Below are 20,532 nucleotides of genomic sequence, written 5' to 3'. Positions count from 1 at the left end.
CCTCTGGCTATTCCTGAGTTATATGCTTTATAATAAACCAGTGATTTAGTAAGTAAAATGTTACTCTAAATTCTGTGAGCTGCCTTAGCAAATTAATTGAACTCAAGGAGAGGGTCATGGGATGCTCTGACTCAAAGCTATTGTTCAGAAGCATAGGTGACAACCTGGACTTGCTATCAGCATCTGAAGTTGAGGACTAATGGGACTGAATCCTTAACCTGTGGTATCTTACATTATCTCCACATACAATATGTCAGAATTGACTTAAACTGTAGGGCACCCAGCTGGTGTCAGAGAATTGCCAAGTGTGGGAAAAACTACCACACATCTGATGACCAGAGTGCAGTAGTACTAAGAGTATTTGTCCAGTTCAAAGAAAAACAACAGGGTTTTTACCTTACAACACTATTTTACAAATAAGGAAACAAAAGAAAAAACAGAAATGTTTGGTCCCAGTTGTCACAGCTCAGCAGTGATACAGTGGAGTTAGAATTTAGTCTCAGACCTACTAATTTCTTCAATCAGAATATTATATTCCAGAAGGTAAGATAATGAAAATAAATTAAAGGCAAGAGGAGGAACTCCTGTTACCTGATTCCAGAGAATTACTGTCTTCATCGAAGGGGCCAAAACCAGCATTTGATGACAACACTGCCACAAAACCTTCCTTAAATTCCTCAAAGTTAACCTGGGCGAATTTAAGAAAAGAGGTAAATGTTACTTTCAACAGAACTCACATGTAATCCATCAGTCTTTTTTTTTCTTAGATGGAAACATCTTATTGTTGCCTTTGAGAATATTCATTTCATTTTTTTCAAAAATTTACTTAAGATTTTTAAAAATAGGAGGTCCAAGATGGTGGCAACATAGGGGGATGCTGAACTTATCCCTCCTATGAGCATACTGAAATATATACCTATATATAGAGCAATTACTCCTGAGACACAGTTAAAGGATGACTGAAAGCTTCTGAACAATAAATGAGAGAAAAAGAACAAATAGGGAAGCATGGGAAACTGCAGGAACCCTCCAGGATCTGCAGGGTTTCTCCAGGATTGGAGGTGCCAGCAAGCACCCTTGTTTACATCCCCCTCCAATTCCACTGGACAGGTGGGGTCTCTATCCAGATGCTCTGGCCTACCTGCAAGATTGCTGCAGCACATTCCCAGATGCACTGCCCAGAGCCCATTTTGGCTCCAAACAAAGGGAGAAAGCAGGCTTAACAGAACACTACATGAACCTGGCCTCCCCTCTTGGAGCTCCTACAGCTTAGTGGGCCAGTTCCCCAGATACCGTGGGCACATGCTTGGCTCCCAAACTGCCTCCCAAAACCAACCGGCATACTTAGCCTACACAGAGTTTGCTCTTACATAAGACCACTTTTTCAAGATTGGGAGAGCTATTTTGTCTAATTTATATAAACAAACATAGAAAGGTGAACAAAATGAAAAGACAGAAGATATCGCTCACATGAAGGAAAAAGAAAAACCCCAGGGGGGAGGGGGAACCTAAGAAGCAGAGATCAGTAATTTGCCTGATAAAGAATGAAAAGAAATGGCCCTAAGGATGCTCACCACACTTGTGAGTGGAATAGAAGAACTTAGGGAGAACTTCAACATAGAGTTAGAAAGTATAACAAAGGACCAAGTAGAATACAATAATACACTAGAAGAAATCAAAATCAGATTAGCTAACAGAGAAGAACGAATCAGTGACCTGTAAGACAGACTAGTAGAAATCACCCAGTCAGAATAGCAAAAAGAAAAAATAATTTTAAAAAATGAAGATAGGTTAAGGAACCTCTGTGACAACATCAAGCACACTAACATTTGCATTGTAGGGATTCCTGAAAGAGAAGAAAGGAACAAAAACTTTATTGGAAAAAAATAATGGCTAAAAACTTTCCTAACCTGAGAAAGGAAACAGAAATCCAGATCTGGGAAATACAGAGTTCTAAACAAGATGAACACAAGAGAGACCTACATTAAGACATACTGTAATTAAAATGTCAAAAGTTAAAGAGACAATCTTGAAGGCAGCAAGAGGAAAACAACTAGTGACATAAGAAGAAACCTTCCCCCTCATTAGGATATCAGCTGATTTTGCAGCAGCAACTTTACAGGCCAGAAGGCAGTGGCAGAACATCTTTAAAGTGCTGAAAGAAATAAAACCTACAACTTAGAATAATTTAACCAGAAAGGTTATCATTCAGAATTGAAGGAAAGATAAAGAGTTTACCGGACAAGCCAAAACTAAAGAAGTCCATCACCATTAAATCAGCTTTAGAAGAAATGTTAAAAGATCTTCTTTAAACAGAAAAAGTAAGACCATAAGTACAAATAAAAAAACAGGAGAGAGGAAAATATCTCACAGATAAAGTCAAATATTTAATAAACAGAGCAAATCAGACATTCAAAACCAGAAAGTGTGGAGGTGGGTAAAAATGTAGTCCTTTCAGAATATAGTCAAACTTAAATGCCTATCACCTTAAAATAGACTGGTACAGATATAGAATGATATACATAAAGCTATGGTAACCAAAACCCAGAAAACTACAAAGGATAAACACAAAGAATAAAAAGAAAGGAACCCAAACAAAACACTAAAGAAAACCAGCAAACCACAAGGGAAGAGATCAAGACAAGAAGAAAAGAACAGAGGAGAACTACAAAAGCAACCAAAAAACAAAAAGCAAACAAAAAAATAATAAAATGACAATAAGAATAAACTTAATTATTTTATTGTAAATGGATTAAATGCACCAATGAAAAGACATAGGGTGGCTGAAAAGATTTTAAAAAAATGGTCTGTTGATATGTTTCTCAAGAGACTCACTTCAAATTGAAAGACACATACAGACTGAAAGTGCACGGATGGAAAAAGATATTCCATTAGTGATACTCATATCAGACAAAATGGACTTGGAAAAAAAATGTAAAAAAAGACAAAGAAGGACATTAGATAACGAGAAAGGGATTGATACAAGAAAAGGATAGGACAATCATAAATATCTACACATTCAACATAGGATCACCTAAATATATAAAGCAAGTAATAATGGACATAAAGGGAGAAATTCACGATAATTCAATAATAGTACGGAATTTTAATAACCTATTCATATCAATAGATAGATCATCCAGACTGAAATTAATAAGGAAATAAGTGGCCTTAAATGTCACATTATGCCAGATTGACTTAGACATTTACAGAACATTTCATCCAAAACCTGCAAAACACATTTTTTTTTTCATGTGCACATGGAACATTATCCAGGATACAGCACATAATAGGCCACAAAACAATCCTCAGTAAGTTTAATAAGATGTAAATCATATCAAATATCTTTTCTGGCCACAATGGCATGAAACTAGAAATCGACTACAAAAAGAAAACTGGAAAAAATACAAATACATAGAGACTAAACAACATGCTACTAAACAACCAATGGATCATGAAGGAAATCAAACAGGAAATCAAAAACTACCTTGAGACAAATGAAAGTAAAAACACAACTTTTCAAAATTTATGAGATACAGCAAAAGCAGTTCTAAGAGGGATGTTCATAGCTATATATATATATATATGTCTACCTCAAGAAACAAGAAAATCTCAAATAAACAATCTAACTTTACACCTAAAGGAACTAGAAGAAGAAGAACAAACAAAATCCAAAGTAAACAGAAGAGAAGAAATAATAAAGATCAGAGTGAAATAAATGAAATAGAAATTTAAGAAAAACAACAGAAAAGATCAATAAAAGAGCCGGTTCTCTGACAAGATGCAAAACTTACCAAGATGAAAAGAAAGCCCAAATAAATGAAATCATAAATGAAACAGAAGTTACAACCAATACCATAAAAATATAAAGAATCATTAAAGACTACTACAAATAATTATATTCCAACAAATTTGACAATCTAAAAAATATAGATAAATTTCTAGAAGCATATAACCTTCCAATATTGACAGGAAGAAACAGAAATCTAAAGATTGATTACTAGCAATGAAACTGAAGCAGCACTAAAAATAAAAAACCTCCCGAAAAATACAAGTCCAGGACCAGAAGGCTTCACAGGTGAATTCTATCAAACATTTAAAGAATTAATACCTATCCTTCTTAAACTATTTGAAAATTTTTTTTCAAAAAATTTGAAAAAAATTGCAAATCAAAACCACTTCTAAACTCAGAATACGAAGCCAGCATTACCCTGATTCCAAAACCAGATGACATTACAAAAAAATAATAATAATTACAGGCCAATATTTTTGATGAATATGGATGCAAAAATTCTCAACAACATATTAACAAACTAAATTCAACAACACATTGAAAGGATTATAAATCATAACCAAGGAGAATTTATCCCAGGGATGCAAGGATAGTTCAACACCTGTAAATCAATCAACATGATACATCATATTAACAAAATGAAAGATAAAAATCATATGATCATTTCAATAGATATAGAAAAAGTATTTGCCAAAATTCAACATCATTTTATGATAAAAACTCTCAACAAAGTAGTTAAAAAGAACATACTTCAACATAATAAAAGCCATATATAACAAACCCAAATATCGTACTCAATGGTAAAAAGTTGAAAGCTTTTCCTCTAGACCAAGAACAAGACGAGGATGTCCACTCTTGCCACTTCTATTCAAAATAGTACTGGAAGCCCCAGCCACAACAATCAGACAAGAAAAAGATATAAAGGCATTCAAAATAGAAAGGAAGAAAGAAACTCGCATTATTTGCAGACGACATACTATACATAGAAAACCCTAAAGACTCCACCCAAAAAAATATTAAAACTAATAAATGAATTCGGTAAAGTTCCAGGATACAAAATTAATATACAGAAATCTGAGGAATTTCTATGCTCCAATAATGAATGAATAAAAGGAGAAATTAAGAAAACAAACCCATTTACAATTGCATCAAAAAGCATAAAATACCTAGGAATAAATTTGATCAAAGAGGTGAAAGACCTGAACTCTGAAAACTTTAGGGCACTGAAGAAAAAACTGAAGAGGATCCAAATAAATGGAAGGATATACCATGGATTTGAAGGATTAATATTGTTAATATGACCTAAAACAATATACAGATTCAATGCGATTCCTATTAAAATATCCATGGAATTCTTCTCGGAATTAGAATTAATCTTAAAATTTACATGGAATCACAAAAGACCCTGAATAGCCAAAGAAACCTTGAGAAAGAACAAAATAGGATATATGCTCCCCAATTTCAAACCACACTACAAAGGTACAATAATAAAAAAATGGTATGATACCGGCATAAAAACATATATAGGCCAGAAATAAACCCTTGTTTATACGGTCAGTAATTTACAACGAAGGAGGCAGGAATACACAATGGGGTAAAGATAGTCTCTTCAATAAGTGGTGCTAGAAAAAGTAAACAGATACATACAAAAAATGAAACCAGACCACTTTCTTACACCATATACAAAAAAAACAAAACAAAAAACAAACAAAAACCCTCAAAACAGACTAAAGATTTAAATGTAAAACGTAAAACCATAAAACTTAAAAAATAAAACAGTAAACTCTGACACTGCTCTTAGTACTATTTTTGGATATGTCTCTTTGGGCAAGGGCAACAAAAGAGAAAATAAACAAATGGGACTACAACAAACTAAGAAGTTTTTGCACAGCAAAAAAAAAAAACCATCAACAAAACAAAAAGGAACCTACTGATTGGAAAGATATTTGAAAATGATCTAAAATATATAATTCACACATCAAAAAAGCGCACCATCTGATTAAAATATGGGCTGAGGACCTGAATAAACATTTCTCCAAAGAGGACGATAGACACATAAAAATATTTTCAAAGTCAGTAATCATTAGGTAAGTGCAAATCAAAACCACAATGAGATATCACCTCAGCAGTCAGAATGGCTATTATCAATAAATCAACAAATAGCAAGTGTTGGCAAGGATGTGGAGAAAAGGGAGGTCTTTCTGCACTGTTGGTGGGAGTGTAAACGGTGTAGCTATTATATAAAACAATATGGAGTTTCCTCAAAAATTTAACATATGACCCAACAATTCCACTTCCAAGTATTTATCCAAAGAAAATGAAAACATTAATTTGAAAAGATATATACAACTCTATGTTCATTACTTAACAATAGCCAAGATATGGAGACAACCTATATCCATCAACAGATGAATGGATAAAGAAGAAGCAGTTATATACATAAACATCACACACAATGGAATATTATTCAGCAATAAAAGATTTTGCCATTTACAACAACATGGATGGATCAAAAAGGGCAGTAAGTCAGACAGAGAAAGACAAATAATCATATCATTTCACTTATATGTGGAATCTAAAACTACAAAAAAATAGAATAAACAAGTCAAAACAGAAACAGACATATAGATATAGAGAACAAGCTGTTTATACCAAAGTGGAGAGGAGTGGGGAGTGGGGGATGGGTGGGGAAAAAAGTTAGATAGAGACGATTAGTTCTTTGTGAGCTAGTGGGAGCCAGCTCTACCACCACACTGCAAAGCTACATTTATACATCTATATATCTGCTCAAAGGTGCCTAGAAATGCAGGATTGCTTAGGTTCCTTTAAGGGCTGAAATTATAGTTCTAATTCAGTACATATACCCACAAAAAAAGACTATTAAATGCTGGTGATTGGGGTGTTTCAACCCTTAACATAAACAACTTGAATTAGGTGTTGAACCAAGGACATATGTATGGTTTTATAATCACACAAACTCCAAAAAAAAATCACACAAACTCCAAAAAATATTTTTGATCATTTTAGATCAAATTGCTAGGTTGCTAAATACACACAGTATTTAATTCTCAGGTTTAAATTCTATGTCTAACCTAACCACCCATCAAATTTTTTAAATAGAAGAGTATAATAAGTAAAAGTTAACCATAAACATATATCGAAGAAAACACTATTAACAATTTTATAAAAGAAAGGCAACATAATTAGAAAATAGTGTAGAAAAGAAGGATCTGATGACCATAAAACATTAATATGAAGAAACACATAAAGAAAATATCCATGCTATCACTACCCCATCTAGAAATAATACTGCCAGGTCCTCAGAGGCCCCACAATGGTTCCCTTCCAATTAAATCCCTGCCCCCTACACACACACACTGGCATTTATGGTAATAATTTCCTTGCTTTTATACCTCGATTCTATGCATCCCTAAACAATATGGTTTAGTTTTGCCTCTTACTGAATTTGACCTAAGTGGAATCATATGTATATACACTCTTTTGTCTTGCTTCATAGACTCAATATTACTTCTGTAATATTCAAGTTACTATGCATGTCATTCCTTTTCTCTGATGTACATTATTATATTGTATAATTGTACAATTTATTAATCTATTCTGCAGATGGATATTTCCATTGTTTTAAGTGTTTATTTTAAAAAACAGCTTTGAACATTGTTATACATGTGTCCTTAGGAGTTGCTCTAGAGTATATACCTAAAAATGGGATTGCTGGGTCATAGAATAAGTATTTAAATTCTCTTGGTGAATCCAATCTTTTATCACTATAAAATGCTAAGCCACTTTACAAAATAGACAGGGGATGTAAAGTGAAGCATGGGGAACACAGTCAATAATATTGTAATAACTGTATAGTGCCAGGTGGGTACTAGACTAGTCAGGGGGATCAATTCGTAAATTATATAAATGTCTAACCACTATGCGGTACACCTGAAACTAATATAAAATAATACTAAATGTCAACTGTAATTGAAAAATTAAAAGAAAAAAAGGTGAAGGGGAATAAGATGTACAATTTTCCAGTTATAAATCAAGTCACAGGGATGTAATATACAGTAGAGCGAATATAGTCAATAATATTGTGATAGTGTTGTAGGGTGTCAGATGGTTGCCGGTATTACGGTGATCACTTCTTTAGGTATGTAAATGTCAAGTAACTACAGTATACACGTGAAACTAATATAATATTGTATGTTAGCTATATTTTAATAAAACTCTTTAAAAATGCTAACCCTCTCTACTTCAGTAATACTTTTACTACAAAGACTATTTATGCTCACATTAAAAAAATCTGTTTTCTTTTCGTTACTATTTACATTATATGTGTTTTTACTAAACATTTTAATAGTCACTTTGATATATCCTTGTTTTATTTATTTTAAGAAGTGTGTTTATGTTTTTTAATATTTTTCTATTAAGTTTATTGGGATAACATCAGTTAATACAATTATATAATTTTTAGATGTACATTATCATTTCACATCTGTATATTTTATTCTGTGTTTACCACCGAAGTCCAGTTTTCTTCAGCTGCCATAATTTTGATCCCCCTTACCCACTGCACCATTCACCTATCCCCCTATATTTGACCCCTTTATCCTATCTACCCTGCCCTCCTCCCCAACCCCTACTAACCACTACTGTCTAGTCCTCTGGTAACCACTAGTCTATAGTCCATGTCCATGAGTCTCTTTTCGTTTATCCTACTCGTTTGTTGCTTTAAGGTTTATATCCCACTTATAAGTGATATCATTTGATTTTTAGCTTTTTCAGTCTGGCTTATTTCACTTAGCATGATTATCTCGAGGTCCATCCATGTTGTCACAAATGGCAGTATTTCATCTCTTCTTATGGCTGAGTTAATATTCCATTGTATATATATATATATATATATACCACAGCTTCTTTAGACCATCATCTATCATAGGACACTTTGGTTGCTTCCATGTTCTGCCCACTATGAAAAATGCTGCTATGAACAATGGTGTGAAATATATCTTTTCTGATATGGGTTTTCAAGTCTTTGGAGTAAATACCCAGTAGAGGGATTGCTGGATCATATGGTAGATCATTTCTTAGTATTTTGAAGAACCTCCATAGTGTTTTCCGTAGTGGCTGTACCAACTTGCAGTCCCTCCAGCAGTGAGACTCTGCATCCTCTCCAACATTTGTTCTTACTTGTCCTGTTGATTATAGCTATTCTAACAGGTGTGAAATGGTATCTCAGTATGGTTTTGATTTGCATTTTTCTAATAGCTAGCGATGTTGAGCATCTTTTCATATATTTATTGGCCATTTGTATGTCTTCTAAGGAGAAGTGTCTGTTCAGTCCTCTGCCCATTTTTTGATTGGATCATTTGTGGTTTTTTTTGTTGTTACTGAGTCGTATGAGTTCTTTGTATATTCTGAATATTAGTCCCTTATCAGAGGCATTGCTTGCAAATATATCTTTTCACTCAGATGGTTGTCTCTTTACTTTGCTATTTCTTTTGCTGAGAAGAAGCTTTTTAGTTTGATGTAGTTCCATTCATTTATTTTAGCTTTTACTTCCCTTGCCTTTGAGGTCAAATTCATAGAAACCTCTTTAATTCCAAGGTCCTTGAGTTGAGTTCTATGTTTTCTTCTATGCATTTTGTTGTTTCAGGTCTTATATTCAGGTCCTTAATCCATTTGGAGTTAATTTTGATGTGTGCTGATAGACAATGGTCTAGCTTCATTCTTCTGCAGGTGGCTTTCCAGTTTTCCCAGCACCATTTATTGAAGAGGCTTTCCTTCCTCCATTCTATCTTTTTGTCATTTTTGTCAAAAATTATTTGCCCATACAAATGTAAGTTTACTTCTGGACTCTCGATTCTGTTCCACTGGTCCGTGTGTTTTGCTGCCAATACCATGCCATTTTGATTACTGTTGCTTTATAGTATAACTTGAAGTTGGGCAGAATGATGCCTCCAGCCTTGTTTGTTTTTTTTTTCCTTAGGATGGCTTTAGCAATTCGGGCTCTTGTGTGACTACATACAAATCTGATGAGTTTTTTGTTCTATTGCTTTAAAAAATGCCGATGAGATTTCGATGGGGATTGCATAAAATCTGTATAATGCCTTAAGTAACATGGTCATTTTAACTATGTTGATTCTTCCAATCCAAGAACATGGAATACCTTTCCATTTCTTTGTATCTTCGACTTCTTTTAATAGGGTCTTATAGTTTTCATTATATAGGTCTTCACATGTTTCATTAAATTTATTCCTAGGCATTTTATTCTTTTTGTTGCAGTTGCAAAAGGAATTATTTTTTCCACTTCTTTTTCTGACACTTCATTATTAGAGTATAGGAACGCTATGGAATTTTGAACGTTGATTTCACATCTAGAAACTTTACTGTATTTGCTTATTGTTTCTAGTAGTGTTCTTGTGGAATCTTTAGGGTTTTCTATATAGAGAATCATGTCATTTCCTAATAGTGACAGTTTGACTTGTTTCCTATTTAGATGTCTTTTATATCTTTCTCTTGTCTGATTGCACTCGCTAGGACCTCCAATGTTATGTTGAATAACAGTGGTGATATTGGACAGCCTTGCCTTGTTCCTGATCTTAGAGAAAAGGTTGTTAGTTTTTCACCATTAAGTATAATGTTGGCTGAGGATTTGTCATATATGGCCTTTATTATGTTAAAGAATTTTCCTTCTATACTGATTTAGTTAAGTGTTTTATTCAAAAATGGATGCTTTACCTTGTGAGGGTTTTTTCTGCATCTATTGATCTTATCACATGATTCTTGTTTTTTAATTTGTTTATGTGGTGTATCACATTAATCGCTTTGCATATGTTGAACCATCCCTGTGCCTCTGGAATGAAACTCACTTGATGGTGGAGTATAATCTTTTTACTATGTTGCTGTATTCGGTTCGCTAGCATCTTATTTAAGATTTTTGCATCTCTGTTCCTGAGCTATATTGGTTTGGAGTTTTCTTTTTTTGTGTGTTATCCTTACCAGGTTTTGCTATCAAGGTAATATTGGCCTCATAAAATGAGTTGGGAAATATTGCCTTCTCTGGATTTTTTGGAAGAGTTTGAGGAGAATAGGTATTAAATCTTCCTTGAACGTTTGGCAGAATTCACTGGTGAAGCCATCTGGTCCCGGACTTTTACTTTTTGGTAGGTTTTTGATGATTGTTTCAATTTCCATACTGCTGATCAGTCTATTTAGATTTTCCAGATGTTCTTGATTCAGTCTAGAAAGATTGTATTTTTCTAAGAACTGGTCCATTTTTTCTAAGTTATTAAATTCGGCATTATATATTTTTCCTAGTATTTTTGCACGATCCTTTGTATTTCTGCGATGTCAGTCGTAATTTCCCCTTTCATCCCTGATTTTATTTGATTCTTTACTCTTTTTTCTTTAGTAAGTCTAGCCAGGGGGTTGTCAATTTTCTTAACCTTCTCAAAGAATCAGCTCTTTGTTGTATTTATTTTTTTCTATTGTTTTTTTTTCTGTTTGTTTTGTTTTCAATTTCATTTATTTCTGCTCTAATTTTGATTATTTCTTTCCATCTGCTAAGTTTAGGTTTCATTTGTTCTTCCTTTTTTAATTTTATAAGATGAAGCATTATGCTGTTTATTTGGGCTCATTCTTGTTTTTGGAGATAGGCCTGTAATGACATGAACTTTCCTCTTATGATCGCTTTTGCCATGTCCCAAAAGTTGTGATATGATGTACTATCATTATCATTCGTTTCTATGTATCTCTTGATCTTTTCTTACTTCATCTCTGACCCAGTTATTCTTCAGTAGCATGTTGTTTAATTTCCATGTATTTGTGGTTCTACTTTCTTTTTACAGTTGATCTCTAGTTTCAAAGCATTATGATCAGAGAATATGATTGGTATGATTTCAAGCCTCTTATTTTTCTTGAGGCTATCTCTGTGTCCCAGTATGTGGTCAATTCTTGAGAATGTTCCACGTGCACTAGAGAAGAATGCATAAGCAGCTGTTTTGGGATGGAAAGCTTTGTAAATGTCAATTATGTCCAGTTGGACTAATGTGTCATTTAAGGATGTGATTTTCTTACTGATTTTCTGTTTGGATGATCTCTGCATATCTGACAGTGAGTATTTAGGTCCCCTACTACGATAGTGTTTTTTTGGTCTGTTTCTCCCTTTAGTTCTGTTATTGCTTTACATATTTGGGGGCTCCTTGACTGGGAGCATAGGTATTAATAAGTGTTATGTCTTCTTGGTGCATGATTCCTTTTATCATTATGAAGTGTCCCTCAGTATCTTCCTTTACCTTTTTTATTTTCAAGTCCATTTAGTCTGATATTAGTACTGCTACTCCCGCTTTTCTCTAAATGCTGTTTGCTTGAAATAATCATTTTCTACCCTTTCACTTTTAGTCTATGTATTTGGAGCTGAGATGTATCTTCTGGAGGTAGCATATGGTTGGGTTTTGTTTTTTGATCCATTCTGCAACTCTGTGCCTTTTTATTGGTGAGTTCAGTGCATTTACATTTAGGGTGATCATTGAAATATGAGGTCTTCTTATAGCCATTTTATCTTTTGCTTTCTGGTAGCTCAGTGTTTCCATTGCTTCGCTTTCTGGTGGCTTGGTGTTTCCATTGCTTCCTCGTCTTTGTGTTTATTTTCTTTATTTCGGTTGGCTTTTGTGGGTTTTCCTTCTGGTTCTTCTTGTTTTATGTTATATACTTCATTGGTGAATCTTTGGTGTGTGATTACCATTACGAATATGTAATATATATATATATATATAGTTGTCCATTTTCTTCCACGCATGCTTTATCTCCATTCCCCTTTATGAATTTAGATCTTTGAATATCCCCCCTTTTCAGTCATTGTTATCTCAATTTGTCCCTATGTATGCTGAATGTTCATTACTATCTTGTTTTAACAATTCTCTTTTTATTTTTACACTTATAATGCCCTGTTCTTAGTAAGGGTTGCACTTCTCTGCTTCTATTTGCCTGATAGTCACTTTACTCCTAATTATGTATTTTCTTTTGTCATCTTGTTTTAGGTGAACTGACCCCTTTCAGTATTTCCTGTAGTGCAGGCCTTGTAGTGGTGAATTCCCTCAGTTTTTTATGTCTGGAAAAGTCTTAATTTCTCCTTTATATTTAAAGGAGAGCTTAGCTGGATATCTTATTCTAGGCTGGTAGTTCCTTTCACTTAGTAGTTTAAATATTTGATTCCATTCCTTTGTGGCTTGTAAGGTCTGTGCTGAGAAGTCCCATGATAATCTAATGGGTTTTTCCTTTACAAGTTAACATTTTCTTCTCCCTGGTTGCCTTGAGAATTCTTTGTCGTTGATTTTTAATAACTTTAATACGATGTGTTTTGGTTGAGGCCTTTTGGGGTTGAGATAATTGGGTGTTCTGTTGACTTCTTGAATTCCAAGCTTCAGCTCATTCCTTAGATTTAGGTAACTCTCGTCCACTATTTGTCTGAAAATGCTTTCTAGTACCTGTTTCTATCCTCGCCTTCGATAATGCCCATTATTCTTATGTTTCCTCTCTTGATGGTATCAGCTAGTTCTTGAATTTCTCTTTTGTTATTTTTCATTGTTTAATATCTCTCTTCTTCTTTCTGATTTACTTCTAGATTTCTGTCTTCGATATCACTGTTCCTTTCCTCCATTTGGTCAACTCTGTTTCCCAAGCTTGCTATTTCATTTTTCCACTCTTGCAGTGTGTTTTTTATCTCCAGAAGATCCATTCTCTTCTTTTTGAGGGTTTCAATCTCCTTGCTCTGCTCATCTAGTTGTTTTTTCAATTCCTGAAATTGTTGATATGACTTGTTTCGGAAGTCACTGAGTTTTTTCAGAAGTACCATCCTCAAGTCTCTGTCATTTAAGTCACATATTTCTATGTCTTTAAGTTTATTTTCTGGAGATTTTTCTCATCCTTTCTGAGATGCCTTGTCACCTTGGTTGCTCTTAATGTTTAATGGATTATATCTCCACCTAGGCATTAATGGAAGTATATTCTGCTATTTTTCCAGAAAGAAGTTTTATCATATAAAGGTCTCTCTTTAGGCTGTTGCAAAGAAGGCGCTTTTTTCATTTGGTTTCCAGTAGGTGGCATCTAAGCCTCTTGGATCTCTGCTTTATATAAAGTTTAAATAATGCCTTTTTAAAAATTTTTCTTGTAGATATTTAATCGCGCTTGCTACTCTCAGTTTCAGTTCCTGTCAGTGTCGGCGACAGTCTCAGCAGTGTTTGCTCAGATTTCCCTGGGGCTCCACAGTGATTGGTCTTGGAGGTTATGGGGGAAGGATCCTCTGGGTTGAAAGTTGGGGGCTGCGGCTCATCTTTGGTTTTGCAACTGGGGCCAGTAAAAATCAACCGTTGTTTCTCTGCGGTCCAGTCCTGCTTTTCTTTCTTCTGCCCTGATGACTGGGCCCTTCCATTCAGCGCGGGGAGCTCACAGCAGTCCCAAGCAGGCTGATCAGGGAAGTCGTCACACCTTCATCCTTCCCACTCCTCCTGCAGGTAGCTCCGGTGGCTGTGAGGGGCAGCTTCTTTATTTCTCCCAGACCACCTCCAGATACCCGGGGGTCTGACCTGTGGTAGCTCTTATGCGCAGATTCCACGCTCAGACATGCTGGTGTGTAGTTCAGGTGTTTTTTGTTAAATTTTAGATGTTCGGTTTGTTGTTGTTTCAAAGGAAGAGAACTGGGGATGTCTCTTACTCCACCATGTTTCTGCAAAAGTTCTATATCCTTATGTTTTAAAGTGTCTCTTGTGAACAGTTTACAGTTGGATTTTCCCCCCCAATCTCAAAATCTTCATCTTTTAACTTAAACATTTAATCTACTTACATTTCATGTATTTACTGATATATTTGGATTTAAATCTATTTTTTGCTTTCAATTTTACTTGTTTTTTTCTTCTTTCTTTCCTCTCTTTGGATTTGTTGATTTTTTAAGACTTCATTTTTCCTTTATTAATTTAGAAGTTATACAGCCTATTTCCATTCTCTTATTGTTTATCCTAAAATTTTCACCATGACTTTTAGCTTACCAAAGCTTACTATTAATCAATACTTTTAACTTCTTCCATGACATTTACCTAACTCCTGACTTTTATTCATTTGTCATCATGTATTTTAACTATATTTTAAATCTCAACAAAATAGTTTTACATAGTAAATGTACATTTACAATTATCCAAATATTTACCCTTTTGTTTTTCACTTGCATTTCTGACCTTCTGTCTGGAATAATTTTCCATCTACTTGAAGTACATCCTTTGGAATTTCATTTTGCTTAAGTATGCTAATGCAAAAGTCTTTTAGTATGGTTGTCTGAGATTTTTTAATTTTATTCTTTTTTCAGTAGAAAAATTATTAAAAGAAAGTGGAAATGACCCAGATGTCCATGAATAGAATAGGTTAAATAAATTGTGATAGAACCAGAAAATAAAATAAGACAATGTAAAAAAACAAGCCACTGATAAGAGACAACATGAATATATCTCACAGATATAATATCAAATAAAAGAAGCCAGAAAATATGTACTGAGCATGTATTGCATATTCCATTTATATAAAGTTCAGAAACAGGCAAAATGAATATGTAATATTAGCATAAGGACAGTGGTAACCTTTGGTGGCAGATGGACTGCAAGAGAACATGAGGAAGGATGCAGGATACTATTTACCAGGTGTGCTCAGTGTGGTATATTCACTGAGCTGCACACATTTATTTGTGCTCTTTTCTCTCTGAATGCTTCAATGAGAGTAACACAGAGAAATCAACAGAAGAAGTTAACTAGGTAGGTCAAAATGTTACCAGTTAAGTGTCAGAAAAGCAGGTTTGACACTGTAGATCCCAGCATGCTTCCCAAATCTGGCACAGAATTTGAATAAACACCTCTATTGTTGACATTGAGCACTAAATGCAGCTGTTGGCTTGTGAAAGCCTCTGCGTGGGATACGCAGGTAGCACAATCTGACACTGGATTATTTACGTACTTGTTTATTTCTTGTCTTCCCCAACTAGCACGTGATCCCACTGCAGGCATACAGTAAACGCTCAACGAATACTTATTAGATGTGTTTACCTTTATATCCTTTCAAAATTGAGCAAAATTCGCATTCTTGCAGATACATTCTTCACCGTTATTCTTTAAAGATATTTTTGCTGAGTATGGAACTTAGATTGACAGTTGATTTCTTCCAGTACATTGGAGATACCTTTCCACTAGCTTTTGGCTTCTACTGTCACATTTTAGAAGGGAGCTGTCAATCTAACTATTTTCAGGATATGTTTATTTTTTCTGGCTGCTTTTTACAACTGAAGGGATGCAAGCCCAAATAGCAAAAGCACAATGGCTAATTTACTTACAGTTCATCTTTACCCTATAGGGGTTATGCTTTAGGATCCTCCCTTAAATTTAGGACTCGTTTCTCAGATTCTCTGCCTTGGTTGAGCCTGGGTTTTGACATATAATTCCCTGACCCTGTGAAGGTCCCCAAGACACATAGCAATTTCACAGCAGCTTACTTAATACCAGAAAATATTTTCCAGGTAAATGGGGTTTTATGTGCTTAGCTTAACCTTTTTTGGTACAGGACTTATCAAAGATTTTTAGACTGATAATTTCTTGTTTGCTCTTTACTGTTTTCAAGCAAGATCTCTGTTTTTACTATGTTGTTCAGCTTTTTTAGTAGCTCTCACTGGAATGTTGGCTTTAGTTTGCTAACTTGCTACTACTAGAATATCTGAAGCCTCTTCATTCTTTTATAGAACTGCATAAACTTTCATTATATATATCTACCAGAATTTATTTAATCAATCTCATACTGAAAAAGCTGTTTCCAATCTTTTGCTGTTTGAATCAATGCTAGAATGAATAACCTTACATATATTTCATTTCACATGAAGACATTGTATTTCTTTCATTTTTATATCCCTAGCCTCTGAATGTTGCCTAGCACATAAGTGCTCAGAAACACTTGTTGAATATATGCAAGCAGAATGAAATGGCAGTTTTGCTGATCTAATCTCATATATATTTTTTGTCTTTGATAATACTTATCAGCTGCCTTTATCCTATCCATTAGTGGGATCTGATAGCCAAAAGAGATGCCATTTTATCTGATACCATTTTGGCTCTGTTTCTATGTTTTCGTGTCCTTTTCCTTCATAGGTCACAAAAGAAGAAGAGACACCCCGTGGATAACTTCAGGTCAGACTTCATTCAGACCACTAAGAGAAGCAGAGTGACTCTTAAATTTATCCAACACCGGACTTGCATTTTGGAAACAGAAAATCATGGGTGTAAGAAAGAATGGAGTTGGGACAGATTGAAAGACAGATGGATGAACACGCACAGAGCTTTGCAAACTGAATTAATCAGAAAAGGTCAGGCTCCTGTCACTGCTTGTTATCTGTCTCTCCTTCTAACATATCTCCCACTAGTGTGTTAGAAGAAATTTCCAGCCTCCTAGAAAGAATTACAACTTAGAACAATTGCTTTTCAGAATGCATGTGACATGGGAAAAGTCAAAAATATCAAACAATCCAAGTTGATTTTCTCTTTGATTTTCCAATACTGATCTTTTTTTATTTCCTGTCACATTTTATATTTCTAAATATTATACCATTTCTGCACATACAAAGCATAAAGTGGAGAAAGGCTTGGGAATTACATAGTTTGTTTTATAAACAGAGCCTGTAATCGGAATCTGGGCCCAAAAGTTATTCTTTTGACTTCAAATTTTCTAAACTGTCAAAAATAATCAAGGAAACCAGATCATCTGTTTATATTTTTTAAATCACCAGAGTATTGATTTTCACAAATGTGCCTTTTGCTCATCTAGGTCCCAAATATAATTTCAAGTGGTATCAAGAGGGACTAGAACATTATGTATCAAAAACACAGCTGCTTAAGTACAAAAAAAAAAAAAAAAAAAAAAAAAGAAAAAAAAAAAAAAAAAAGCAGCAATAGAATAAAGAGACGGTTCTCTACAAAGGAATAAAAGTACCCTACTGACAAGCATTAGCTACACAGGACAGTGGGTGCTTTGGGGATGTTAAAAAAAAGGCCAGGATTCTCTCCCTATGCCAGCAATGAGGATTTCTTTTTGCTGTTGTTTTTCTTTGTTTTTGTCCAAAGGCCAATTCAGGAAAATTTGCAGGCTGGACTTTTTTTCTCATTCAAAATGAAAATAGTTTTATTGCATTCTGTGGGGGGGAAAAAAGCACTCTTCCTAAAAGTTATGATGACAAACAAGATAACAGGCACTGTTTTTAGCACTAACATGCTAACAGGAAGTAGGAAGAAGGCAGGAGGTACTTTTTGCTGTTTCTATCAGGAAAGTTTCGATTTTCGTTCTAGATCACCATTCAGATGACCTTGAATTTCCCAGAGAAAATAACTCTCCAAGTTCATATTTTCTATCCAGCCTAGATAAAATCACAGGATACCTCTAAATATAGGTATACTTTTGTTCCTTAATAGTAGTTTGCAATTTTGTCCAGCTACTAGATGAATTTCAATCTGTATACCTTTATGAGACAATTTACCCTCGAGGTACTCGTGTATGAGTTGCCCAGGGATCCAGCCTTGTATTTTTGTGAACTACATGCCACCTACTCAGACCATAAGCCCCTGACCCCTGCCAAAAAAATCACTCAAACATCTTCCTGGAAAAAAAACAAAACAAAATCTCTGGAAGTAACTACACATCATCTTAAGGAAACACTTTCTATAATGTAGGGGTTCTATAGGAAAAACACCATTCCATTTCCTAATAACTTTCCTTTGACAAATTACCTTTATTCAACTAATATTTATCAAATGCCTGTAACAGCCAACTGTAGTACTCTGAGCTTTTCATTATGAGAATGAAGTTAAATACCCACCCTGGCAAAGTGGTCATTTCCAAGAAGTGTTTGCAAAATAATGGGCAGCTGCTTTTCTAGATGAAGCTTGAGGCAGAGTTGCGTCAGCTCCTCCCGGTCCAGAAAGCCTGTCCCTGTGGTATCACAGCTGCTGTAGACTTCCTTGAGCTGTGAAACATAGTGGTTCTCTTCTTCTTCATCCATCCCATAGCAGGCTGAAAATGCCAGGGGAAAAACAACAACAGTGGTACACAATTACTGTCATACCTCATGCATTCTTCCACTGTTATGATCTCAGGTGATATAGTACAGGTGCAGGGTAGGAGATGTGTGTGTGGGCAAAGGGCATCCATGACTCTCTTAAGTTTAAGTGGGACTGGGAAGAATCAGCTCCACCTTTGCAGGAGAGGCCAGAAACATGCTGCTAGAGAGCTGGTCCTCCTTCGCAAGAACCAGATTTCTTTGTTCACTAAAAAAAAAAAAAAATCTATTACAGAATAATCAGGAAAAAGAGGTAAGCATAAAAAGAAATAAAATCATCTAAAATTTCACCACCTAAAAACTCATTAGTAATACTGTGGCAAATATACATTCTAATTTTTCTCTATACATATACAAGTATGGTTTTTTTCCTTACACATATAAGAAAAAATAAAAACTCCAATAAAAATAGAGGACATCAATAAACAAATCACAAAAGAAAAATATATTGTTAATAACCATCTAAAACTGTTCAAATTAAAACAAAGAGATACTATTTGTGACTGTCATATTATCAAGAATAAAAACTTTCACTACTAACCGAGGCTCCCAGAGAAGGGGAATCTCACAATTCCTGAAGGAAGTGACAATTAAAAAATGTTTCAAGAGGGCATTTTGTCTATATGTCAAAATTTTTTTCAATATTTTAATTACCTGACCTTGTTATTTCACATACATGAAATTCCTTACAGAAGCTCCTTGTACTAAAGGAAACAGTACTATAGACAAAGAGTTCATTGGAGTATTATTTATATAAGGAAACAAAAAGAAAATAACCTAAAATATCCAACAAAAGAAGAGTTTGCTAAATTATAGTGCATTTATATAGTAGACTATGAAAGTCTTGAAAATTACATTTCTTAAGAATAATAGCATAAGAAGTATATTGATAAAATATCAAGGCAGGATAGAAACTGTTTATAATAATAGAGCTAATATTCTTACTGGTCAATATACATATAATAATTCATTTATGGCTCATAACATTTCTATCAAGAAAATTCTGTAACTTTCTATGAGAAAATATATTCAAAAAAGAGCAAAGAAAAAAAGAAAAATACATCAAAATAGTGTGGGATGATTTTGTGGTGCTATATATTTATATTTTCTATTTTACATATTTTTATATTTCTTAAAATTTTATAACAAGCAGAACACTTTATAACCAGAAAAATGGTATTAAAACACAAAAACATTAAGATCCTAAAGATATTAGGATGAACCATATAAATTGCCATTATTTGACCATTTTGACACACAAAAATGGCAATTTCATTATGGTTCAGCCTATTATATAGACACAGGACCTAAGGGACAATTCTAAAAAGAAGAAATATGACAAGTAAACAAACATGGAAAATCAAGCAAGTTCATTAATATTCAATGCACAAACATGAAACAATAAAGCAACAACTTTTACTAATTAGGTATAGCATGCATTCCTTGAATGCCGTAATTATAAAGCTGTAATTTTGAAATGGTCAGTGATGGTCACTCTCCACAGCCCACATGGGGCAGAGATGGGGCTTATCAGCATGAGAACTGCATGAGGGATCAAGCCCTGTTCATATCAACCTCCAAGTGGAAAATGTGCATG

At 34.3% G+C, this 20,532-nt stretch overlaps 1 protein-coding gene across 7 annotated transcripts in view; it reads right to left on the bottom strand.

Annotated features, from left to right (window-relative positions):
- The window catches only part of NINL (ninein like), a 147,443-nt gene that overhangs the window by 57,448 nt on the left and 69,463 nt on the right, over positions 1 to 20,532 (bottom strand). For 6 of the 7 annotated variants that reach the window (XR_003043056.1, XR_003043057.1, XM_025039590.1 and 3 more), the window contains exons 2-3: positions 18,696 to 18,889; positions 592 to 688 (exon numbers count right to left, since the gene is read on the bottom strand). Coding sequence is in view for 5 of the 7 variants with exons in the window: in XM_025039590.1 (XP_024895358.1) it covers positions 592 to 688; positions 18,696 to 18,878 (280 nt within the window). In the remaining 2 variants the exon portion in view is untranslated. Of the gene's footprint in view, positions 1 to 591; positions 689 to 18,695; positions 18,890 to 19,070; positions 19,144 to 20,532 lie in introns of all 7 variants that reach the window. The other variant, XM_015596800.2, reaches the window with a different exon arrangement.

Source organism: Pteropus alecto, unplaced genomic scaffold (genome assembly GCF_000325575.1).
Source record: "Pteropus alecto unplaced genomic scaffold, ASM32557v1 scaffold199, whole genome shotgun sequence".
NCBI classification, from domain to species: domain Eukaryota; kingdom Metazoa; phylum Chordata; class Mammalia; order Chiroptera; family Pteropodidae; genus Pteropus; species Pteropus alecto.
Note: the sequence above shows the minus strand (reverse complement) of the source record. Positions and strands in the feature narration are given on the sequence as shown.